This window comes from Lonchura striata, chromosome 5, assembly GCF_046129695.1.
Source record: "Lonchura striata isolate bLonStr1 chromosome 5, bLonStr1.mat, whole genome shotgun sequence".
NCBI classification, from domain to species: Eukaryota; Metazoa; Chordata; class Aves; order Passeriformes; family Estrildidae; genus Lonchura; species Lonchura striata.
This window is the reverse complement of record NC_134607.1, coordinates 52,644,629-52,672,046: the sequence shown is the minus strand read 5'-3', so window position 1 is coordinate 52,672,046 and position 27,418 is coordinate 52,644,629. Positions and strand designations below refer to the sequence as shown.

At 34.9% G+C, this 27,418-nt stretch overlaps 1 protein-coding gene across 1 annotated transcript in view; it reads right to left on the bottom strand.

Annotated features, from left to right (window-relative positions):
* Positions 1 to 11,113: 11,113 nt before the first annotated feature.
* Positions 11,114 to 27,418, bottom strand: part of LOC110469389 (uncharacterized) — a 262,624-nt gene continuing 246,319 nt past the window's right edge. The window contains exon 5 of the mRNA XM_077783555.1: positions 11,114 to 11,459. Coding sequence (XP_077639681.1) covers positions 11,355 to 11,459 — 105 coding nt within the window. The 3' untranslated portion in view covers positions 11,114 to 11,354. The remainder of the gene's footprint in view (positions 11,460 to 27,418) is intronic.

The window sequence follows — 27,418 nt, the reverse complement described above, 5'->3', positions numbered from 1 at the left end:
ACACCCAGGGGGTGTCCATATGAACTGCTGGGGTGTTTTAGTGCATAGTAGGTAGTAGCGGCACTAGTGCATAGTAGGGAGCATCTCCACAAAGAAAAAGAAAGAGCATCCACGTGTCCAAGAAGAAGTGCTGGTTTTAATTTTTAAAAAGGTCTGGTTGCTTGCCCCTTTTATTATTAATTTTCCTTGCAGTATGTCAGCTGTCAAACATTTGAAGATAAAAGTTTGTTTACATTCTAGGGAAACAAACCAAACAAAATCTACTGTAGGAAATATGGCAATTTAAAATTGTTTTTCTTCTACAACATTCTGAAATAGACTACCCCTTGTCAAGAAATCCGTGATGTATTAGCTCATCTAAAGTTAATAAGTGTCCCTGTAACTGCATACCTAATCACACTACATGAGCTACTCCTCTCCACTATGTGAACTGTTTTCTCTGCCTTTAATGATTTCTTTTGTTCTTCCTTGGGTGCCTGGACAGCATTGTCCCAGTGACTTCTCACCCCTTTCTCACAAAGCAGCTGTAAATGCATATGTTCTGCACAGCCTGCCATCTGAGCCGGTCTTGGGGAAGATTCTTTACTCCTATAAATTGCCTGAGTACCACTTCAGTGTATAAGACTTGGCTGATTCACACCATCTGGCCCTTTGAGCCACTCTGTGTTTATTTGCATAATTGAACATATTGTTTCAGGCTCATGCTGTTTAACTGTAAGATTTCCTGGCCAGAGGCTGTCATAAAAGCATACTGTACAGTCCCAAGAAAATTTTAAGAGCTATATAAATAGTGATAAAATAGATCAATTTTCTTTACCACTTTCCAAGACTACCCTCAAAGAGCAGAGCTTTCTCTACATGAGTTAGGTAAGACTTCTAGAATCTGAGTTGGACAAATTCCTGTCAAAACTAATAGCACAGGCTTTCTGAGAGTTAATACTGTAGGATCAACACTGAGATTATTTTATTATTTTGTTATACTACATACTTTGCTGTTATATTTTCTATTCAGCTTGTTGTGCTGGATTATTCACTATTGTGCTGGATTACATCACCCTTCACCTTATGTCTTTACTTTTTCTAAAGGGTTTCAGAAGGATTCCAGTACCCAGCATGAAATTAAAGAATGTAGCCCATTGCCATTAGGTGATAGAGTGAAGAACCCCTGCCCAAGATCTAGATAAGAATAGCATCCTATTCCTTATGCATTTTTATACCAGATGAGCAAAAGAAAAAATACCGAGTTGAATTCTAAGTTCTTACTTACTTGGCTTCTAGTTTCTCAGCTTTCTTAAACAGGGATGAAGCAGCACTATTAGTCTATGCAAAGAGAAAAAATATAAAATGTGGGAGATCTCTTTTCTTTTTGCTGCAGAAAATGTTTGTGTTGTTTATCTCTTATTTGTTCTAGGAGAAACGGAAGTACTAAATAAATATGCCGCTGTCTAATTCTCTCTTACAGGGTCACTTTCTCCCTTCATCCCAACATCTCATCAGGGTATGAGGGTCATTGGAGGAGCAAGTATGGCTGGAGGAAACCTCATGCTCCTTATTCTTCCTATGTATTGCATGCCCATATGCATTCCTAGCAGGTTGTCCGTGTGCAGCATTAAAATCCACAGATCCCTTAATCACCTAATCATTGGAGCAAAAAAGAAATACTTTGTTTGTCTTCTAAGTGTGTGTGTATAGATCTGCCAGATGTTACTGTGCAAATTCCACTCAGAACAGCGCTTTGCTGTTTCAGTGTCTTCATAGACTTCTTGTTTGCTTCTTCCTAACAGAAATATTTCATTTTCTGTACATAACTTGTGTTAACACTCTGGGTTTCTTTTTGATGTAATTTAATTTTATTTTTTAATGGTTTTTGGTTTGTTTTCTTTGTGTTTTTTTCATTTTACTTCTATTGATTATTTTTTTTTTTTTGTGTGTGGCTTGCTTGTGAGGCATTCTGAATCCTGAATTCTTGCATTCTTTTCTCTGTGATGTCTGGGACAACAGAGGTTGTAATTTAAAAGTAATTTCACATTGTACATTGTGACTAGGACAGATCAGATGGAGTCAGAAGAATCAGCAAATATTTCCCCAATCTATATTTCTAAAAGTTTTAAAGAACCTTTCATATCTAAGGCATGGTAGAAATATAGAACATCTAGTCATGAATGTGGTGTGCTATTAAGAGAAATAAGAAGATCTATACAAATTAAGAATGCTACTGCTTGCCACCTAAATTTTTCAGAAATTGGTTCTATTCTGTTAATATTTCCTAAGATATTGTAGTAATACTTATAATACTGCAGTATTCTATATTTATAATGTGATATTTTAAAATAAAGTTGTGATTTTACAGTAATATGTATTCATATGTACATATCTATTTCAATTATTTATTTTCAGGAATGGTAAGATTAAAAAAATAAAAGCAACAAAAATATTTTAAAGTGCATTTAAAATAAAACAGGAATAAGTCTCAAAATGAAGTTGTCTTGATTTTTTTTTAATTATGATAATAATGGCTTAGTTTTTTACAAGCCCTAGAAATCACTAGAGATTAAAATGGTGGTTTGGGGAGAAGGGTATGTTTGGGTTTTTTGTTTCATTCATTTTGGTGTGTTTTGGTTTGGTTGGGGTGTTTTGTATTTTTGGTGGTGTTACATTTTTTGGGCATTTTTGTTAGGCTAGCAAATTATTTTAATCCACACATTTATCAAATATAGGAGATGTTAAGTAAATATTGGGCTTGATTTGGGTGCATTTTTTTGTAACAGTTGGTTTAACCAGCATTTGATAACTGCCTATATAACTCATTCTGGATACAGTCTGAAGGCCAAGTGGATGCTTTTGCTGTGGAAATGTGACATTAAAATGCAGGTCCTATAGAGCTCAGAAACAAAAGCGCAGAGCCACACAACCTGGTGCTCAAAATCCAGCAGTTGTTTCTTGTAGCTAGTGGAGAGGAGACAGGGAATTCCCGAAGTCTCTTGCCATTTCAAGGTCAGGCTGCTGTAAAGCATACTGGATATAGTGCCTAACTGGCATGACAAATAAAAAGGATTTGTCCTCTTCAGCATTTTTGCTAGAATCTGGAACACACTAAAGCAAATATCCTGGCTGTTCCCATTTGCTGGGCTTTGGTTCTTATTTCATGGATGACTCAGAGCAGACAAACTGAATTTAATTTGGGCAAGACAAGCCAGAAGGTGCATTCCCAAATTATGTCTAAAGCACACCAGCTGCTGAGAACACTCAGTGCATGGGACCAGGCTGGGCACAGTTCAAAGCAAAGCATCCTGAAAGAAATACAGCATGGACATAAGGTCCCCAACAAAATGTGATGATTTCTTCAGATATGTTCCTAATTCTTCTAAATGAAGACAGAAACAATAAGAGATCATCTGGACCTCCCCTGTAGTTTCATAGAATGACTTTTATCCTCTGATTTACTTTGTTGTTCAGCAATATGCAGTACAGCTGAGGAAATATTCATATTCAGGCATTCACATATATTCTTCGTAGATTTCTCTCTTTTTTTTTTTTTCTTTTGACACTAGGAAAACCCTGGCTGCAAGGCAAGATATCCAGATTATATTCATAAGTCTGTAAAACTTTTTGTGTGAGTAGTCCTCTTGTTTGACAGCAGCAAAACTTTTAATCTATAAAAGGATTATTATACTTAGTTTATAAGGATTCTGGGAATATGAATAAATAAATGTTGAAACTACTTTAATGAGAGGTATAGAAAGCCCACACAAAATTAAATTTTGTGTTTCTCTTTCCTCATGTGTATTTAGGCATACTTGAAAAGGCAAATGTCTATTTGCAAAACTGTTAGAAGAAATCCGATACTTCAGGTGACAAGAATCACAAAGAGAAAAACTACTCCTGTCAGATTATTATATAGAAAAAACACCTAGAAGCCCAAAGAGTAAGAGATGCAATGCAACTTGTGAATACAGAACTAAATTTTAAAAAATAAAACTATGAATACTGCTTGGTATTTCACATAACAGTTGTCTTTACCTTCAAGAACAGATTTTGGGTTCTAAAATTGCAGAGCATGAAAATGTCTACCTCTGTCTTACCCAATCACTTGAATGGTGCAGGATTTCAGGCATAGCTTCTATTGTATTTTAACTGAGTGGGACTATTCCAGCACAAGGGGCCAAACACTTCCCAGACCTGCAACACGTGAGAGCTCTCATGGACAAGTGTAAAGGCTCCAGTTCTGCTGGCGAGGCAGGAAGCAGGAGTGTTGAAGAAGCAGAAGGGTTTGCACAATGCAGTTCAAAGGTTACAGTGCTCAGAGCTTGGCTGAGGGCAGATGTGTCTGCAATTACTGTGTGCAGTGTTGGTCCTGCTGTGGGCCATGTTCTTGAAAGGGAGGCACAGTGGAGTCTAAAAAATACATGTCAAATTTTCCATGAGATCCAGTTTGTGGTCACTTAAATAAATGTATCATCATGAAAACAAAAAGTGAAGAATTAGCTGAATACCAATGTTAAAATGTCAGTGATTACCTGTTGAAACACAATTTTATTTGGTATTTTTTGGGGTGTCGAGTATCTGCTCTTTTGAAAAGAATATGTATCAGTTGTGTAATAACATTTCAGAAGGTCCTGCAGGTTTCAACATGAAGAACTTCTTAGGAAATTTTTTTGAGTATTTTTTTAACAGTTTCTGAGCGAGTTGAACTGGTGTTTTTACTGCGATACCTTTGAGCAACACACTTATAAATAAGTTTACTGTCAATTTCTTTTTTCTCCTTTGGCTTTTTTTATAAGCAGTGAGTATTGTAACATGCTGGAGGCTATTTTATGATATAACGTTTATGTAAATCAGCATACATATGAAAAGACTCAAGACCAGCTCCAGATCTGGGGAAACCTGGATATACAATGCAGAATCTTTTTGAAATTGGAAACTACAATTTTTAAATTCCTGTCATTAAGAAGTCCTCAATAATGCTGGACAGAATCAAAAACCTTCTCTATTTTGCGGGTAAGAGGTTTTGTAACCTCTCATTTTTTAACTCTGAAAACAGACTATTATCAGTATTTGAGGCAGAAAAAAGGCAGTGGTATCCTGCTGTCCTCACCCCACACATACACACTCTTCAAAAAGTGGCAAAAGGAGAGCTGTCATTGATATCTGAGATTGCCTGGACATGTAACTAGGCTGGACATACAGCATCTTCAAAATTGTTTCCTGAAAAAGTTTCCTGCTTTGTTATTACAAGAGTTCATGTAAATCTAACCAGCATTTTTTACCCTAATGGATCTTGAAAATTCCACTGAAAGGTTATCCAAATCAGCATATGATGAATTATAATATCACTGAATCACACATTTTAACTGATGTAAATAACAAACTTCAGTCTGAACTGATAGATAATTTTTAACTTGTGTTATAAAACTATCTCCTGATTGCAAGTTCTGCTTTACAATAGGTGTAGTGTCCTGACTTGCTGGTATCTGGCAAATTGTGGAAATCTACTGCTTTTGCTGAAATTGACATGTAATTACAACATCATCATAAGCTGAACACATAGACTGCTGGAAGACTGTAGTATTTTCTTCTGAAAACTGTATTATTTTTAAAGTAACAGTCTTCCCAGAATTACAACTAAAGCATACCTTTGATTTTAAAAGTTGGAAAATTTACTTTCCTCATAACATAAATTAATAAAGTTATGCTGTTTTCTGTTGTGACTTGTTAGACAACTTTATTACCTTGGAAAAAGAGATATATTCTTACAATAAAATGCATCCATCTTTGAGTGCTAAAAATCAGAAGATATGGAAACTACAGGACTCCATTCTGGCCTGTGTATAGATTTGTGCTTCCTACTTTTCTTTGAACAGCAAAGAGGTAAAAGAAACTGAATTACATTAAAAGTATTTCAGTGTCAGGACTTTTTGATGATGTTGGACTAATAACAAAGGCACTTTGTGTTCATGTAAACCTTAAAGGACTTCTAGACTCATGAAACATTGTATAAAGTCTATTAAAATGGAGGAAGAACTGCAGTCACTTTTCAGTCAGCCTTACCAAAGAATAATTTCTAAATTACCCTAAGATGTACTGAAACATCCCCTTCATTATCTTCCATGGTAAGAATGTGTTGATTATAGTTTAATGAAAATAAATATAATTTAAATATATAGTAAGGCCCAAAGGATTTATTTTTAAATTGTTGAAAATGATGTGAAAAAGAAAATAATTTGGCACTTTATTTATATCATAATGTTATTGAAAAGGGATGAAGAGTTTATATTTTCTCAGAGAAGCCTTTTAATTTATTAGACTCTTTTACCAGATACATTATCAAAATTAAAAAATTTGACATACCAGGCACACAATATAATTCTTCAATATTTAATCTTGTCTTGTAATACTGTTAAACTATTTAAGGCTGAAATTTTATCAGATCTTTAACAGGATTATCTGCTGGTTAAGAGATTAATAAGGGTTCCTTCCCCACCATTTTCATCCCCAGAAAAAATGTTGGAAGTGTTAATGATTCACTAGGTGTCACTCTTATATCTATGAAACTGCTGATAGATGATGATTCCAGCATGGCAGAAGACAACATTCACTTCTGGAAATGCTATCTCAGCTGGAATATAAAGCCATAGCCCTGGTAACTTGTAGGCATTAAAAAGTCTTCACCCTTTTTTCAGATGAACAGGACCATTGCTAATCACAGTAAATTTCAACTTGTCATATTTGTATTCTTTCTTATTTAAATATTTCTTTTTTATTTGACATCAAATATTCACATTTCTTTCTAAAACCAGTATTAATATATATACTCACCTGCATTATTCTTTACCTAAAGGCACCATTTTATTGGTTAAAAGCTTATATCAAGAGAGACTGTACCTCATTTAATAAAGGATTAAAATATGTAACCCTTTGAAAATGAGAGATGGTAAGTACTAAATACTATATAGGACAACACAAGCCCAAGATACATGCCCCAGAATGTGGCTGTCATTGGAACTGGGAAATTATGCTGTGGTACCTTTTACCTCTCCAAATTCCCACAGTGGGAGGTGGTCTTTATTTGACTAGTCCCATTCCAAGGGACTCAGCTCAGCCTTCCACCTTTCAAAACAAAAGTTTATTTGGTCTCACTGTGTTCTGCCAGAGCTCTTCCTCTTTTGACGGATCCACTGAGAATATTTCCCTAACTTAGTTTTCAGAAGCATTTTAAGGCAGGTAAAAAATGTGTGCTCCAGTCTCTAATATCCCTTTAGATGTTAAGCAAGAGTGAGAAAGACCCATCCAGAAATGTACTCTTCTGGTGGTTAAAAAATACTGGGCTTGGGCTCCAGTACCCACATGTGGGGTTAAAGTTTCACAGCTGTCAATGTCATTAAGGACTGATCAACTCTCCTCCTATTCTGTGAATTCAGCCTCTTGTTTATTTGGCCAATATTAGAGGGACTACAAAATGAAACATTTTTCACTGTGATAGTCAAGAAAATAAAAGTCCAAAGAAAACATTATTTATAGTCCATTTATCTCACATGTCTACATTTTTTTAAATTGAGATAAAAAAGACAGGTTAGACTTGACACTGAGGTTGTTTAGTCTATTGTTCATGAGGCTTCAGACAAACTATCCAGATTTATATTTGTCCCTTTTTGAATTGTGACATGCACTGGAAGAGTTTTAGACTGAGAAGAGAGATTTCTATTAGGTTTTTTTGGTTTTAACTTATTACTTTTTCTAATCATGTATCATGTTCCATTAATGTGATAAGAAACAGATTTGTGGAAGTAGTCTACATAATAATCAAGGTAAGACAGTATTGCAGAAAAACAGATTTTATTTGTAGAAATTTTCAAATAAAATGTCTGCATTGTTGATTCTTTTGAAGTAGAATCCACAGGACTGTACAAAGATTTATGTTTCTGCTTCCTGTTTGCTGCAAATGCTTAGGAAGACAAAAATAGTCACCTCAGATGCTTTAAATCCAAAACAGCTTTAATAGAGAAAGGGAAGGATAGGTAAAGATTCAGAATGATGAAGGCTACATGTCAATTTAATTTTGATTTCCCTTATATATTCTTTTAGTACAGGCCTACATGTCAACAAATAAAAATGTAAAGACTGAGTTATTGTGCTGCTCAAATAAATATGAATATTACCATGGGGATATTCTGTTCATAATTTCTTTTTCACATGTCACTCGAATGTTCTCTTATATGAAAAAATACTTCCAGATGTCCAAAATTTTCTCTAGAAACAAGTATCTCGTCAGTAGGCGAGGAGAAATGTTGCAGGTATTTTTATGTATCCACTTGTTAGAATGGATGTAGAAAAAAAGCTTTCATATTTTAGTTTTGTAATAGCAGGTTAAAAAGATAGGGAGAGAGATTAAATCTCAATAGATGTGCAAGAAGGATGAGGTAGGAAAGTTTTGTTGCTATGGTACTCTGAAAATTCAAAACCTTGGATTTGGGAATAAACAGGTTAGATATGTATACAGTAAGGAACGAGGTCTTGCTAGAGGATCTTCATTTAAAAATGAGATGATATGGAGCAGCTGATGATCCTGTATCAGTCTGAGGTGAATCACATCAGTTTTTTCTCCTCTAGAGAGCCACTTCCATAATAAAGCTGAGAATGCCAATATGAAAATATTGTTCAGCTGCAACTATTAATATAGCTGTTTATTTAAAAAGATCACCACTATATCTCTGTAAAGTCTTCATTGCAGATTGGCTAGGTATTCATTTCTGGAACATGGAATGTGGAGAAATCCAAATTTGTTCAAATAAGCTTTTGACTTTTTGAAAATCTATTGCAAGCCTACTATAAAAGAACTTCTAAAATAGCTCGGTCTGATATTTTTCTCTAAGATTCTGGAATCAGGAAAAATGGCAACAATTACATATCCAGTTACTTCCTTCTTCATACTAAACATTTACAACTTTACAAGGGAATTCTGCATAATTACTTCAGCTCCTTTATTTGCTTATAGATAATGCTTTCAGTTTAAGAGTATCTAAACTATTTATAAATAAACTTGTACATCTCTTACACTGCTCATTTTTTGTGCTTATTTACAGCCAAGAGTCTCTTGGGTGCTCAGAGGATATCGACAGCATAGATTTCCTGCAACACTTGAAAAACTGTGCAATGTCTTAGCTCAATATTCATATGTGCTAAATACTTTGGTTCACTTAGGGAAAAACTGTTGTGACTTGAACTTCACTTTCTTTGTATGTTTGTGACAGAGATCATGGTGCCAGAAAAAAACACCCTGGTGTAACATAACCAGAGCATTAATTTAAAATGCCATCTGAATACTGCCAGAAATATTTTCACAATTTGCCTGTCTTGACTGAAGATTCAATAATGTTTATTCTTATGAAAAATATGCAGATTCTGTGTGCATCTTGACTAATTGAACAGTTTTGTTGTGAAGTTTCTGTTCTGACAAAACGCTTGTGCTGTGACTCACCAATGTCTCAACCAACTCATGCATTGTGCTCTGATACAGTGGTCTGATATATTGGTGCTTTTCTTCTGTCACAGATAAACCAGTACACTATGTAACTTCTCATGGCAGTAAACTTTTAATGCTTGAACATGTATCTTTCGTGCTTTACAATGAAGAGCACGGATTGAATTTCATAGAAGGAGGCTGCTGTTTTTTTGTTCTCAGAATCATTAGCATTACCAAGAATAATTTGATACCATTTTAAGTCATAGAGTGTTTTCATTCTTTCTGCCTTGCATAGAATGCATTTCTCTTTTCTCATTAATGGTGAGGAAGAAAGTATGCCACTGAGACACAGAGTTGATGCAAATTTAATATATTATTCACGTATATTTTCATGCAAAAGTTGATTAAAATATAACTACTGATGCAAATCCTTAACTTCCATTTTGCATGTAAAGTAAGTGTTAAGAGGAATTTCCTCCATCATGTCCTGTAACTCATTAGTTTAAATAGGTTGGTTAACAATAAACTACATTCCTGCCACCTTTGCTCTTACTGCTGAGGTAGCCAACAATTTTTTTTTCTCAAAATTAACTAGTTAAAATTTTCTGCTTTATCATATTTTACACTAAAAAAAACTTACTGTGAAAAAAATTGTACAAAACCAACATGCAGTTGCTGTAACTGCAATAAGACAAGTTCATAATGATCTGAAAAGTATTATTATGTGGGTAAGGAGGTAGTTTTCTTCTCAAGAAACAAGCTAATATTAGTAATGTTTTTCCTCATTAGAATAATCTTTTGCAAACAAATTTCACTGGGTATTGAAAGCCCTATTATTGCACAAATGACTGATTTCAAATTTTCAGTTTTGTTCCTGCTTCATTATCCTCTCAGATTAGCTTTCTTCCTAAGAGTCTGGACTGGATGTGACTTAGAAAACTTGGCCTAGGATTATAGAAGAGTAGACCTGATTTATGAGAGTGGACTTGGAGTAGAAGGCTGAATTTTCTGTGTGAAAATTTGTCTGTATCAGATTTACAAAGAATAAAGGTAAGATTTGCTTCAGTCTAGACTGTGATGGATGGTGTAACTGTTTTATTTGTTAGCTAATAGGCTGTGTCCTGAATAGAGCATACAACTATTTAAAGTGCAGAGACTGACAGCAGAGCAGAAGTCAGTCTATTTGCCTTGTCTAAATGAGGAAGAAAACATGAAACAAGCCTGGCAGGAAGAGAAAGAAAAAAAGAGCAGAGACTTAAATCTTGAGATGAAAGAAGGAAATATTGTAAAGGAGCCAAAATGAACTGTGTACAATTTGATTTGGATGAAAACTGCTGGAAAGTCAATGGCTTGGAAAGCAAGACTGTAGGAGAGTGGGACTGGTGAAAATGGTATTAGTTTCAGTTCTTTAGAGCACTTACTTCAAAAACAAATTTGAAGTTTTAGCTCTAAACTTTGGCTGACTTGAAGTTCCACCATGAAAACTCCTGACAATACCTGTGCAGCACTTGAATGATTCAGCACAAGGTTTATTCTGGTTATTGGCCCAGAAAGCATAGAGAGATGTGAGAATAATGGATTCAAGGCTCCATTACATTGGAGTAATAGTTTATAAAGTGTTATAAAATATTAAATTTGGCAGAAAATAAAGCACAATCAAAAGGTTTATTTACTCTGTTATACATCATATCATATTTCAAGTAAGAAAGACTGAAATCTACTCATTCCTTTTTCATTTTATAATGCTGTAAAATTATGCATGTGCATTGAGAGAGAGAATGCTTATGCCCTGAAGCAAGAATTTTTGTGCATGAGATAGGTCTTTACTAAGTTACTGCATAGAGAACAGATACTTTGAACAAGAGTGGCACAGACAGACAGACATGTAGCAGGTTTAGCAGAGAATTGCAACCTGGAGGGGTTTCAGCCTCACACAGGAGGACGGCACCACAGAGCAGCAGAACGGCAGCATCTTCTCACTGCAGCCCTGTCGATTCCCCTGTAAACACAAGTGCATATTAATTCTTATTTGAAAGAGAAAATTGCAGTGTGGTACCCCACTTCTAAAGGGTTGCAAGGCCCTAAAATGAGTGCCAATGCACAGACAAGCAACCATGGAATAAAATAGAACAGGAGAAAAAAAAACCAGAAGAAAGAAAATGTTACCCTTATTTTAAGCTTTACAAATGAAAAACACAAAGCACAACAAAATCAAAGAAGCCAACAAACAAAAATGCCCAAACCTTAAGCTAGGTTTATTTTATATTTTCTTCCTAACTAATTTATTAGGCATAAATAACAATTGAGTCATTTGCCTTCAGATATTACATTTCAATACAATTTTATTTGTTTATTCATTAATTATCACTTTAATATCTAAGATTCTAATTTTTATTTTTCCAAATAAATAAATAATTTGTAATAATTGCAGTGGCTATGTTATCATGTACTGCCATCAGATCAGGATTTGCTACAATTTTTAGTAGTTTTTAGTGAAATTTATTATTTCTGCCATGAATGAAAACTTACAGTTTTTATTCAAAGTTTGAAAAAAAATACTGATATAGTATTTTTTAGAAGCCTTTGAAAAATCATGATGTCATTTGCATTGGTATTCTTAGCAAAAAATACTTTGATTTCCATATTGTTGTATTTGAGTTTGTTGAGAAGATACAAAAAATAGTTTACTTAGTACAACCTAACACTAAATTTCCTTTTTTGTACTCTGATTTATTGCCTGAGAGCAACTTTATACATTTGGGAAACATTATAATGCCGAGCTGACCTAAAATGATGTATAAATATCTATTTGCTTTTGCAATTTTATGGCACTGTCTACTTCAGTGTCTGTTTAAGTAAATGAAATGTTCACCCTGCATTTAATGGTAAATGTTTAGGTAATTTTCAGTGCTGAGTGTTCCAAGAAACTTTCACTTTTGGATTTTTTTAACTGAAGAGGGAAAACAACCCCCACAACAAAAAACTTTGGAAAAAATATGATTCTGTCCAGTATGTCTTTTAGCAAAGCAAAGTAATTTAAAGCGAAATATAAACATGTTGCAAAATCACATGTATTTATCAATATAATGACTATCTATAATGATTTAAGGTGCTACTGCTTCTTAATATCTTTTCTGAGAGCATGCCTTAGAGAAGAGTCTCTTCTTGAAAAGATGTGGAATAGCAAATTCAGCAAGTGAATTATTTTTGACATATTTTTGGAAGTCTGACATTACCTATTGCTGCTTTTCTATAGAATTGCTATGTTTATGCTATGAATCTCTGCAGAAACACTTCTTTTATTCTTTCTTTTTGTTATAGTGGTTTTGACCAGATAGCAATAGAAATTCATTTATTATTTTATTCACATCAATTTTTTTTTTTTTTATTATTATTTCCTTCACCTAGTCCCTCATTATAGGTACATACCTATATTACCTCACAACCTTGTGTGGGTATTTCACTGAAGTCAGTAGGAATACTTATATATTTAGATTAAATGAAAGTATGTATAAGATCATGTATTAGAGATGACTTTCACTGGTGCCATTCACAGGCAGAAGTTTTGGTAATCAATGATAACTGAAGACTAAGGAAATAATGGTCCATGTGGGTATCTACAAAGACATCTGAATAAAGAGCTACTCCCATTCCTATTGAGAAAATCTTGATGGTTCCAGTAAAGATTTTGCTGGATGCACATGATGTGAGCAGAGTGGACAAAGGTCTTCGCTAGTGATTCAAAGCCAGTGGCAACTTTTCCTTGCTTTTGCTGAGAAGCTTTTCTGGAAATTTTGCTTCAAAATTATGATTTAAATATTTTGCCATAGCCAAGTGAGACCTATAAGTAAATAGATTTTATTTCTTTTCCTGTAGCTCCAGATCAATTTTCATTTTCCAAAAATGCTTTCACAGTCTTAGCATTACCTGTTAGCATACAGTCTCTATCAACATATTTATAGATGGCAAGAGGCAATTTTTATTATCTTAAATTTAGTTTTTAGAATCTGTTGCCATTGCACAAGATGCTTGGCTTAAGTAGTTACAGAGCATTCCAGTATAAAGTCAGGCATAAATATTCAAACTGTGTAGCCAAGCACTCTCCTATGTAGCATGAAATGACAAGGGCAAGTATTAAACTTCTAGAAAGCAGAAAAAGTAATAATCTAATGTAATCTTAGAAGTACAGGAATTTCTGATTCCCCATGAGGATATGTAGTATGTTTTCCTTCTTTTTATAGTTGATGTACTTTATTTTTGTTTCATTTTTCCTTTCTCTTCTGGTTCTGATTTCTCTCACCATGTTTGGTATGCACATCTGTGCCTCTAGACTTGGACACCAGTCAGTGATCAGCGGGTGACAGCCTGTCCCAAACAGTGGTATGCTTTACAGCCATGATCTGTTATTACTTACTTTTCCCATTTTGGGCCTCACTTGAGCAATTCTGAGTGTGAGGTCCTGAGATCTACTTAATAGTGGGATTTATGGGGTTGAATTGTAATTAAAAAAAAAAAGCCAAAACAAAAACAAAACCAAAAGAAGAGCACAAAATCCCACCACAGCTGACAATGAGCCCATGAGAAGCAACCCAAAAAAATAATATTTTTGAATCTCTGCCAAACAAAATATTTCAAAGCTCCCATTAATAGAGGGAATAAACAATTGATGCTTTTCTTCCCTTTTCTCTCCCTCTTTTTTTTTTTTATTTTCATGAGCAGTTAATAGATGCCTGTGCGTATTTATTCCTATTTTCTCTTAAACCACTGTGATATCCAATATTCTCCTGAGCCTTGATGCATTAGTATTAGGACTGGCAGGGGATAGTTTCATCACATAATTTCATGCATCTTATTTTACTGTTTGTTCTGTCTCTCTGAGCTGCCTGTACACCTGGTGTGGGGAAAAAACTCTTTGAGAGAATGCTTCTGTGCAGAAAACCAGCAGAATGCCCTTTGGAGAAGTCTGTATATTCACTGGCTACTTTTGGAGCACAAGAAAACTAGATTACTTCTCATTATGCCTTATCTTAAATATATGGCATGAATAATAGTCTATCTACAGAATATTGATGATATTAAAATATATATTATTATATATTTTAATTATTCTATACTAAAAAAAGCTTTAGACAACTCTATGCTTACATTTGATACATTCCTTGTGGTGTTAGTAACATCTGTCTTCTCTTTGGATGTCCAAGAGGTCTAGTACTTGATGCCACTTTACAACAGGTGAAAAGAGCTACATACAGTAGGAGACAACAAAATATTACAAAATATTTGCCTTTTGAAAACCATTCTATCAGATGGCATTAAAAGATTTGACATGAAAATAATATAAATTTTGTAAGAAACATCTTCATATTTGTTCAACTGATGTTAAGGTTTAGCAATGAATTTCTGTATAAAGAGCACAGAAATATTTCAAAAAATGTTTTAGAAAATATTAAGGTTGATGATGTTTGAAGCACAGGTAATCTAGAGGCCAACATCTCCCAGTATTGACAGGTCAAATGTCATCTTTATTTCATAAGATTAACCCCCACAAATGCAGGATAAACTTCAGTATGGACAGGGAGCAATTCTATTAAACCTCTTTTCTTTGTTCTTTTTTTTTTTTTCTTAGGCTATTTTATAAATTCTGCCATGACTAAAAGCTGGCAAAGCAAGTGGAAGCTGGGTTCCACAGATTACTGAATCTTTTCACCTTGCTGGGTTTGTATTTTTTTACTTGCCAGAGAAGTGTAGTGGGAGTCTGCAACAGCAACAAAATTACAAAGAATTTCCTGGGGTCACATAAAACTGGTTTGTTAGCTGAAGAGCATAAATAAGAAGCCAGGAAAATTACAGCTGATGATGAAAATAAAAAAGGGTCCTTGGAAAGTGGCCTGTGGCTGTTCAGCCTGCAATGTGCACATCTTTGTAATTGTGTTTAATTACTGTATTCTTACGAGTGTTCATTTTAGCCCAGAGAGGAGAACTGAATTTGAAAGGCATTTGGATATGGAAATAAATGCAACTGAAAGCCAGAACACAGGCTGCAAACCTACAGGATTGGGGTCTATTAGTTTAAGAGAAGGCATTTTTTCCTTCACCCAGCAAAAAAGTGATGTTCATGCTTAATCATGAATGCTTTTAACCACATTTGTACCTTAGTATCTCACTCAGAACAGGGGAAGTAAAAGCTAAAGATCATACATATGTTAAAGTGTTTTTACAAGTCAAAGATGATGTGTGTTCTAGACCAAATCTGGGATGTTCTAGCTCTAATATTTAATTTAGCAATGTGCAGTGCCACTGAAGGCCATCCCAAACACAGACTGAATTACTCTTTTGGCTGCTGTCAGAATGTGGTACTCCTTCCATGCAGGAGGTAAGAGTGCAAGAAAGAAAAAAAAAAAAAAAAAAAAGAAAGAAAATAACAAAAATATTAAGAAGTGTGGGGTTTTTCTGGTAGTTGGCAATATATGATTTTGGGCACTCTAATTAAAAGTTCTAAAAAGGAAAGGAGTCAAGATCCCAAATATAAAAATTTGACAAGCCTTTTATATGCAACAGTCATATGACACCATGATAGATTGATTATTTGTGAGAATGAGGACCAGCAAAGTTGGACAAGATGCTTCCAGGTTGTATTTTGAGCTCAGAGGAGAAAGTTTGGATCCCCTCTAAGCTCTTTTGGCACATGCTTCAGGATGACTGGAAACTGTTTCAATCTCCAGAGAAAATTATGCATAGCCTTTCTCTGTCATTCTTACCAGTGCATCCTACCCATTTATTCCTCATTCTGCCAAGTGACAATCATTCCCATTGTCTTTCACAGAGGTGCAAATTTTGGAGTGAGACACAAGGAAAATAAGCAAATGGCATATATAGGAATGTGCTTGTACAGAATAACATCTCTGAGCCATCTAGGCTCTTTAATGTTGGAAAGTCCCCATGGCAATATGGTGGCTGTCCTTCCTATTGGCCTTCTTACACCTGACAGCTGCATGACAAGCACAAGCCAGTTCTCAAAAGGCTTTCTCTGTGGCCAGTTGGAGCATTCTCTTCAAAAGTCACTGGGCTGAGTGAGGTTTCCTGTGGCAAGGCCCAAGACGGAGAGCAAAAGTATTTTGATGAGTGCCCTTGTGCTTCCTCACCATTGCACCTCACAGGTATTAATCCTCTCCATTTTGTGCTTTCTGAACACAACAAAAATAAGCCATTTCAAGCATGCAAGAGAAGGCAAAATTTTTTTATCAAGATATTTTGGATATCTAACAGCCTCTTTTGAGGTGATCTAGACCACAACAGGCTAGGGACACCGTGGAGTACATCTCTTTCAGAAGAGAAGAGAGTAGAAGTGATGTTTCTTAACCAAAATGATTTTTCTTGTTTTCTTTTAGTCACCGAAGAACAGGTGAACATGCTTTTTTGAGATGAGTTGTCCTACAAATATGTCCAACCTGCTTGGGATATATATTTTTTCCCTTTACCTGTCCCTAATAGAAAACTGTCTTCAAAAAAAAAGTACATTAAGTTGTAAAAGTGCAAGTATTCTATTAGACCTGTGGGAACAGGGTTTGTTTGCTTTAAATCTCTTTGTGAATCTCAGTTTAAAGAGACTTTATTAGGTACATGCTACATCATTTCTGTTTTTCATCTGTGAAAGCATTCAGACACAGTATTTAAAATTAAAGCAGTAAATCTTTTCCTTTGCCAGTGAATACTAGCTTCACTGGAATAGAGATGGTTTTTTGGTGGTGTTTTTTTTTTATCAATAATAGCTTTGGAGGAAAGGGGGAGGAGAGAATAGAAAAAGAGAAGGAATGGTGGTAGAAGGCATGCATGCAGTATGTGGTTTGTGTATGTATTAAGCTGTACATGAGTTCACATCAATGTCAACATCCTGAGAGTAAGGAGGGGGTACATTGGTGCTATGCCACAGACAGCATCTTTCAAAACAACTTTGAAGAAGCTTTTACACTTATGATAGAATAAAATTAAAGCAAAAACTGATATTAAAAGCAGGTCTGTTCTTCAATCAACTTTGCCAGCAAACATGGCATCATCAGAAATAGGTGGTCCTGAGTACTCTGGAGTTCCTTCAGCAAAAGCCTTAGTCATGTGCTTTATTTTTATGCATCTCTTGACAAAAAAAATCAATTACTCAAATTGTAAATATGTGCTTCAGTGCTTTACTGGGTCAGAGCCAGGCTACTCAGTATCTTTCAGAACTGAGCCCTGGGTTCCTCCATCTTTGAGCTTCTCCTGTGCTATGAATTATCAAGTTACTGAACGAACCACAGGTAGTAATGAGCAATATATGCTATGTGCATGGTGAGCAGTTAAACTGTCAAAGAAAAAAGACATAGAGTTTATCACTCAACACCAAAGATTAACATTAAAATTAAATGAAAAAAAATAGACTGACACATCAAATTAATACTAAATATTAAATATTTCATACTGAGATTGACCAGTTAGTTCTAGGTAGAAGATGCTTTGTTATATGATATATAAAGTTACATCTGAGAACACTGTAGACATTAATGGAAGAACTAGGGATTAACCTACGAAATCAATAGACAGACGTTTTTGCTTAAAATCTTTGGGACAGAGTTAATACCAAATTCTTCTCTCAGACATATTCCCATATCACCTTGATTATCATATTTTTAAAAACTACACTGCCAGGCATTTGTATGAGTTTATTTTCCATTTCCCTTAAGACACAGATTGTTTGGAATGACTAATTTGCTTCTGTTCCCTTTTTTTAAGTAATCCCTTGGCTGCTTTTTGTCAATACTTACTTTGGCAAAGCCTTCCTGATGCTTGTTAGGTTCAGACCTCAAACAGCAATGTTTCACCAGTTTTTCGAACTCTACAGATATAAAATTATTCAGTAGTACATTTAGCATTTCTTTAAGATATCCAATGTCTCCAACTGGAAATAATTCACAAAAGAATTACATTATTTTTCACTGCTCTCACTGGATTGTTGGTTTTTTTATCTTTCTAACCATAGCACATTCTTTCTTAGTATGAATTTTATGCAAATCACAAGTACATTTATTCTATTTTTGGTTGCTCTTCTGTGTGTCACTGAGCATTGAGAAGTAATTTGCTACTTGAAGTTACATCTGAAGTTATATTTAAAAACATGCAGGGCTTAAATGATGGAATTCTCATTATTATTTCAAATCAGCATACTGCTCATACATTAAGCTCCTGTTGATTCTAACCTTAAAGACAGCAGAGAAGAGTTTTGTCCTCAAATAACAGATGTTCTCATCCTAGAAGAGTGACCTTATTTATCTGTTTTGTTTATTAATTTCTTTGCAAGTAAAAAATAAGGGAAACAGCACAATTAAGACAGTGTCTCAAACACTAAGTTTGGGACAGTTCATTCAGGGTCTGTTTTTAAACTGCTACTAACTTAATTATGGTTCTCTCTAACTACTACCACATCCCATTCAACTACAAATTAAATGTAGTTTTGTTTTAGCAATTAAAATTGTAAAATATAGATACTAAAAAGTCTTTAATGCTCTTGTCCTTATCAGTGGGTCATGTTCACCTACCAAACTTTGTTTAAACTCCTGACTCTCTGACACTGTGCTGCATAACTCAAAACCTAAGACTGCATTAAATGAATAACATGGGTTACTGCTTTAGTGTTCTAGGCCCAAATCTGAGCTTATAATTTATGTTTAATTATTCAGCTGCTGCTCTCAAAACACCAGTCTCATATTTAGCTCTCAACATGCAGCATCACTTGGCCTCTGGAGATTGTTCATCAGAGAGATGAAACTTTCTTTCCTTCTAGAATTCAACCACTCACAGGTACCATTGATGCTGGGACAGGTGTACTGCCTTGGAGGAACAGATTGGGGAAGGAGAAGGCTCTTTGCAACCCTTTTCCCTACTACTGAAATGTGCTTATGTACAAGTGTGCCTAAGATAAATGACCCATTTCAGGTTTATCACCATTCTGGAAACACATACATTTTTCAGAGACCTAAACAATTAAGGAAAGAATTGCTACCCTGTTGTCATCACTGTGATATCTGTACATGCTGGGACATGCACTGTATGTAGGAAATTTTCATTATTTTTCTGATATTTTTCCTATGTCACTGATGATAATAATAAAGTTCTACTTTATTTAAATCTATGTGAATCAGCCCACACAGAGTTAAAAGAATAATCTCAGAAGATAACCCATGAACGAAATTCTAGTTTTCTACTTTGCCAAAAGTTACAGATTCCTGTTTTGTGGGGCTTTTTCCTTAATATTTATAAGCTGAACTTTGCAAGTGCATACTATGGTGGTACCAATTTATGGAAAATTCCACAGTGTTTGACTTTTGCAAATTTGTCAGGTTGTGGCAAGCTTCTACCAGAAACATGACTCAGACCTAGGGGTTTTTTCCAACCTCAAAAAGTCAAGCATTTATCCTCATATCAAGCATTTGTCCTTTATATTTATTTATTAGAAAAAGAAGCCTTTTAGGTATTTCACTTAAAACAGAATATATAACAATTTTGTTTTATCAGTTATTTGTATCTAAAGAGAAAATTCAGGTGACGTATTAGAAGCAATAGAGACTAATCTGATTATCCAGTCTCTCATTTTTGCACTCATTTAGGTACTTTCACAAGGTGGTTTCTGTACTGTGTTGCTTAGCATTACAATGCTTAATTTAGAAGTATACCCACTGAGTCTGGAATCTGCAGTCAGTGGTAAATCTCAACTCTCCTTCTAAGCTGGACAAGCACATGGGACTTGTCAGAGGAAGAAATTTTTACAGTGGGGATGATGAAATACTGGCATAGATTGCCATGAGAAGTGGTTGATACCCCATCACTGGAAACATTCAAGATCAGGTTAGATTGGGCTCTGAGCAACCTGATGTAAGGAAGATATTCCTTCTCCTCCTTTCAGGGTTATCATAGACAACTTTTAAAATTCCCTTATAGCCCAAACCATCCTATGACCCTACGATTCTCTGAATAATGAATGAGAGGATGTAATTAATAAATGTTCTGGGAAGGAAGAAGTTGAAGTTTCTTTAAAACTTCTCTTCAGGTAAAGGATTTGGAAGTAGAAATAAATCTGAGAAGGTAACGCAGATTCTTCAACAAAAGTACATACACAATGATATCTATGATTATCTTGCAATGATTTACATAGTTCTGACTTTGTAAAAATTCTACCTACTTCAGGCAAAGTAGGTGTTGGAGAGAGAACATACTGTTGAAAACAAGCCCAAAATGTAGTTTACTGAATCTTCTTTTCTAAGTCTTTTCTAAAATAGCAAATGTCCAATTAGAAACATAATGTCTGAAACTGAAATATATGTATTCACTCTTTCTTCTTTGATTTCTCTATGGGCTAAGATGAGATGTTGCCTTTATGTTGTATGACTGTAGAAGTCATAAAACAATTCTTCAGTGCAACTTTGTTCAGCAGGAAATCTAGTGGCAGTTTTACAGATCCTGCTGCTTACTTACTGTCTGACTTACTTCTCTGTCATCAGTTCTCTGTGGTCATTTCACATCAGCTTGAAGATTTTTTCCAGCTTTTTTCCAGATTTTCTTATTACTTCATATCAATTACCTCTAGCCAGGTCATTACAGAACTGAGTTCATTAACTTAGATAATAATTTCTTTTTCCTCTTCAGGGTAGGTTCTAAAGCTCTCCTTTTGCAGCTTATATCTTGACATTTTAAAATACCAATTGTTAATTATAAAGAAAGCCATTGCTCATTCTTTTATGCTCCTTTTTCTAGCAAATTAAAAAAAAAAAATCTGTATCTAGTTTTTATACTAGTTTTATACCTTAGCACAGTGTATATGAAGAAAACTTATAGTAATTTTAGACTATACAGCACATAAATAATGGATAAAGAGTGGTTAACTTTTCTAATTTACTCTGGACTCAGAGACCTGTCAGACAAGATTTTATATGGAATAAGTACCTGCATATAGCAATCTTTTGACAGAACTGCTCTGAATTTTAAAAGCCTTGTTCTTCTTTTTATGTTTAGTACACAGAGACAAATTAGAGGCTGCCTTTACATCCCTGTCTATTTGATAGCAATACAAGTGATAAGAAACAAAAAACCAGAAAAGTAAGCTTGCTTCCTGTGCATGAAATATTTTTTTATCTAGATGTCACAAAACCTTGAAGCTTACAGTGCTCTCAGACATCAATTATGCATTAAAGTGAGCATGTGATTCTTTAAACTGAAAACTGTAAATTGGAGTATAGACTATGGAGGTACAAATGCAACTAAAAATTATCACACACTTTACAACAGGCATAGGGAAATTTTGCACCTGTGGAACAAATCAGGTAGAATATAATAGGAGATCCAAAGGAATAAATTGGCCAAAAAATTACTGTAAGCTAGGGGCCTAGAAAAAGATCATCTGGAAAATATGTGCCATGGGATTTTAGGAGATTCAGATGAATTTCGACTGTATGTGAAACTATATTCTATAATCAATAAAGATTTCATGAAGAATCTTTTTTCTAATTGCTTAGTGCTTGAGTCTTCTGGGTGAAGACCAGTGACCTGTGGTATGAAACCAGTGTTCAGAGCAAGCCTGTTCTTCCTTTGCTACGCAGAGCTTTCTCCAGCAGGGCAGAAATGGCCAGGGAGTCTGATCTCCCAGCTCAACCCATGTTGTTCCATCTCACAGCCACACACAGCAAGTGGCACAAACAGCAAGACAACCAAGTCAAACCAGCCCTGACCAGGGTCCCAGCTTGCAAGCTCAGCCAATTTAAAAACATTTCTAGGATGTACACTGCAATGAGTTCAGTCTCCAAACCCATATGTATAAATGTTTAGAACAGAATATTTGTGTTCCACCTACTTAAAGGACATGTAGGCCCTGAATTCAAAGTTCTGATCAAAGGTTTATATTCTGTCCTACTTATTGGAGATCTGTAAAATTGCATTTGGCATTTGGATGATAGTTCTTTAGTCGATTGACTGCCATTTGTCTGAATGATAGGGGCTTATTCTTCTCTTAAAACTTTCTTGTGAAAATGATGATTAAGAGAGAAAAACAGCTGTAAGAAAAATTAGTTGCATGTAATATAATGTAATTTTGTGTAAATTTAGTTTCTAATGTCAAGAACATTATATAAAATCTGCCAAATAGATAGCCTTTCTTTGTCAATTAAATAATCTAGACATTTAAAACAAAGTCTAGAATATAGTTTTTCTTTAAAATTATTTTTACTCTTCATTCAGAACTTTTCTTTTTGCAAACCTTGCAATTAAATACTGCAGCAATATTCAGAACAGATTATGCTGCATGTATAAAACACTTACTTCCTAGCAACGTGACTAATCCTTAAATTTGCTACCCATCCTACTGCTTCCTGAGGAGGAAAAAGTCAAAGTATTAATGATGTTGTCCATGTGGGAGCTTAATGTACACTACTGAATGCTTTTATTAAGGCATTTAAAAATTATCTAATTACCAAAACTGGCCCCAAATTGTCATTGCTAACAGGAAAAAACCCCATGTTTTAGGAAGTGCTAAAAAAGTGAAGTCAGCACATGACTTTTATAATCTGTGTGATGCTACATACATCTCTCCTTGCCTCACTAAGGGGGCAGCAATAACAAGCACAAGGCATTGGATGTGTAGATTTTTGCTGTGTCTCCATTCCTGTATGAGTTCATACACAAACAGATAAGGCTTTGCAAGTAGATAATCAGCCATGGAAACTCCTCTGCACACCTCCCAGCATGATGCCTTTTGCAGAGGGTAAGTTTCCAGGGGTGGCAGAAGAGAATAGGATGAATTTCAAATTCCCAGCTGCTTTCTACTGGTATCAGCTATGGTGGCTATACCTTTTGGGTCAATAAGTACACAGGCTCCAGTATAAAGTTTTTTGCCAACATGGGATTCAAAAAAGTTGGGTAATTCTTGCAAATGTTTTTTTCTCACTTCATAAACTAGGCTGTCCACAGGTGAAAAACTCTTCTGAAATATAAGACTTTCTTCTTGCTGAGCAAAATAATTGGAATTTCTTTTCTATGCCCATTAAGTAGAACAACTTATATTTTACAACTTTTGTGTACCAGAAGCCTAATATTATGCAATACATTTCATGAAACTTACAATTATTTAATAGTCTTTTTGCTCATTTTTTTTAGTCTACAATACAGAAAAGAAGCTAATGAATTATGGAGGAGTTCCCTCTTCAGGAGAAAAATCTCAGCCTTCCACTGAGAGCCAATTTTGGAATACTGATATTATGATCTAAATACGGTTTAAATGCACCTTTTGCAGCAGCCCATTTTTGATGGAAGCCTAAGGGTCTGAAATATTGGCAGCACTATTTCCCCTGTGCTTAATGGTATAAAATCCCCATATAAAATTAGTTAAATATAGGTCGTAAAAGACTGGGAGATTTTTTAATTTCCCTTGAGACACCACTGCTTGTTCCTCAGGGCTGTTTGTAGTTTTGCCTGTGATTTGGAAGGAGTTCCACTGTGTAAATGGCAGTAACTCTAGTCAAGAAATGGCTTGAAAAAAATATATATTCAGCAGTGTACTCCACAGGAGATGAATAACGAGCTGAAGAAAATTGGCTGTAGATCAAAAATGCATGGTAAATTCATAGCTGAAAATGTTTACCAGCCAATGGAAAGGTTGCCATGAACATGTTTCCAAGGCAGTCTCCCTACCTGCACATTTTCTAAGGTATCATTTACCACTGTAAGGCTTCTTTGACCACCAGTATGGGATTTAGAGAGTCCTGGCAGCTTAGTAAGTAAAATGGCAGTGGTCCTAACAGGCCCATCAGGGGCTAGCGATACCTGGGAATCACAGACCATGCCAACTCCACAGTGTGGAGGATGGAGTGATGGACATGCTTGTTTTGCAAACTGGGCTGGATGTACTTGGGTGCCATGTCTAATTTAGTCAGAGATGAGATCAGTTCAGCATCAGGAGTGCTAGGGCAGAGATTCAGACGTGGCAGACCTCATACACATTGGACTCAGTACTCCAAAGTGGTTGCGTATTGGTTGGTTTCATGCATTGCACACAAACATCTTGTGTGCAAGTCAGAAATATGGAAGCTCTGTCTTTTTACACATCAAATGCTAACATTCAACCTCACAGGTTGCACAGGCTAAGCCCAGGTTATAGCATGGAAGACTGAAGGAGCTTTGGATTTTACAGGCTGAAATATCCACCTCACTGGCACTTTAAAAACAAAAAGGGGCTGACAGAATGGAAAAGCTGCAATAGGGAGAAGAAAAAGAATAGAAACTAACATAAGGCCATTTTAAAAATGGTTCATCTCATTTACATACAGAACAGGCTGAAGTTTTAGCTGTGACCCAGGATTCTGCTCCAGGTAGCCTGGATTTAATTTAGCCAGGAAAAACAGTTTATGTGTAGGGAAAATAGCGAAAAAAACAAACCCAAAAGCTATTAATTTTTTATATAACTTAATTTTCATTCACACATTTGGCTTCAGGATGCCAGGGGAGGAAGGGATGTTTCATTCTTTCTTTGAACAGCCCAGGGTATTTTTTATCTGATTTAATGTTATCTCCTGTTGACAACTAGGAAAATTTTTGCTGGTGTGGGAACTTGCTGTATAGCAGGACCTCCACAAATAAGGGGCAATTTTTTCCCTCTCTTCTCAACCTTGAAGTATTTCCTACAATTTAAATGTTGCTATTTAAATTTCACAATTTTACTTTCCCTTATATCTGCACAGGACCTAAGTCCCAGTGCTTCCCTGAAACTTCTGAAGTAAGACCTGCAGTGGTATCATCCCTACTGTATTTTCTTCCATAGTTTTAAAGCACAGTTCTGTTTTTCAGACAGCCAGACTGAACTTGAAGCTGTGTGAATGGGAGACATTCCAATAGTCATGTGCTCCTACCAGTCCATACAGTTTTACACAAGCACTAATCTACCAAACTTTTGGGAAAACAAAAACAGAACAAAATCCAACACTGCAATTTTTCTAGACATGTATCTAAAAACTTGAAATCCATAAGAAAGCTGCTGATAAATAGGTAATATTAAATTGTCAAATCTTCTTGTGGCTGAAGTGAACTGCATTTAAAAATAAAGCATTGAATGCAGGTGTCTTTATGCCACTATTCCATAAAATCTGGAACTGGAAATGTAGACAATTTGATCTGAAGTCCTTTGAGTTCAGGTGTTGTGAGCCATCCCCACAACATGTTCTGCCTGGTGTACTGGCAATAATCTGTATCTACATTATTGTATTCTTTTATATATTCCATTGCAAAAAGGTGCTACTTCCCTCCCACAAGGACAGTGGTACAACAGCATCATTCAAAAAACAAAAACAAAATTAAAAAAAAAACCAAACAAACAAAAAAAAATCCATCAAAAGTAAACAAAACAAGAACAGAAAAAACCAACCGAAACCAGAGCCAAAACAAAAAACAAAACAGAAAAGAATATTCCTTCTATTTTGGTAAAAAAATATAGAATGTTTTTAAACTTCCTTAATTAACATTACAGAAAAATTAAACAGAGTATAAGAAAATAAAATATTGTTTTTTCTTACAGTGACATTTGGTATAAAGCCACCTTTAAATATCATCTCTGACACCTGTCTGTTTCTTTACCTGAAAGGCAATAATTTGCCTTATTGTGCATCCAGTAATGGCACTGTTAGCTAGGAAGCAAATATTAGTAATGTGGAATATTCAGATAATTGCTCTGTAAGACATCTATGATGAGAGAGACTCAATGATCTAGGCCTTGTATCTTCATTCAGGTTGAACTGTCATTTTTATGCTTTATCTTCACACTTCAGTTTCAAAGTTTTAGGCTTCCAGATGACCACATGTCATAAGTGGCTAAAATAAACTACTGAATGATACAGTCTTCTGGGCAAAGAGAGAATGGAATAAAATTATTATGTGTTTATTTGTTTACATAATAAGTGAAAATGTGAAGGGTTTTCTGAGGGGCTCAAGTTGTCTGAAATTACATACCTGGGAAAAGTCACAGGGAATGTTTTTAAATGCTCCTGAATGCTAAGATGCCAAAAATAAGTTTATTTATTTAATATTTTTCTGGTTTTCTCATTAAATTCTCTGCTAATTTTTAACACATCCTAATGATCGCCTGCAACATGTATATATTTTTAATAATCTTGAATAAAATGTTTCCTTTTTGACCCTACTTTCAAAATGCTCCAGATTGTTGGGATACATTTTTAAGTTTCTTTTTATTCATCCTAAAATAAGACTTTGCAGCAGATCTTTCTAATCATGTGGCCTTGAGTCAGATCATGCAGGCTTTTCTTATAACTTTGAACAATAATTTGTTTATCAGTCTTGTTATAAACTGGCAATTGCCATAATTGTCAGTGACAATAATATCTGATTGTCAATTACAGTAAATATTTGATCAGATTTCACCAGAAAAAGATTTCTTAGAAATACTTTTCTCAGGCGATGTACTAAATCCAGTTAGATTAAACTTCCATACTGCAGGAAAAGCATAAATCAAAACAAAGAAAATGGTGCTTGTTCTCTCTGATTTGTCTATTAGTTAATGATCAGACAGTGAAATAACATAGACTTGTATCAAAATTGTTAAGACATGCCATTATCTTACTGACAAAGACATTATTTAAATTGTCATAGAAGAGTTTACTTCTGCACTTTTTCCCTGAAGTGAAAAAATGTTAAAAACATTGCTAAAGTCCTTCTATTTTGCTGTTTTCTTCTCTTTGGAAGGAGAGATCCTAAATTGGTATAGATTTAGGCAAATACTGAAATTAAATATGAATTTTTATTGCATGTTTAGCATATAAATATGAAACACATAAATAGATATTTCATTTTAAAAGGAAGTTTATCAAGTGTAAATTTTGAAGATTTTCTGAATCCTACTAAAACAATAATGGAGTAAGTGATTTGTTCTCAGACACCTGG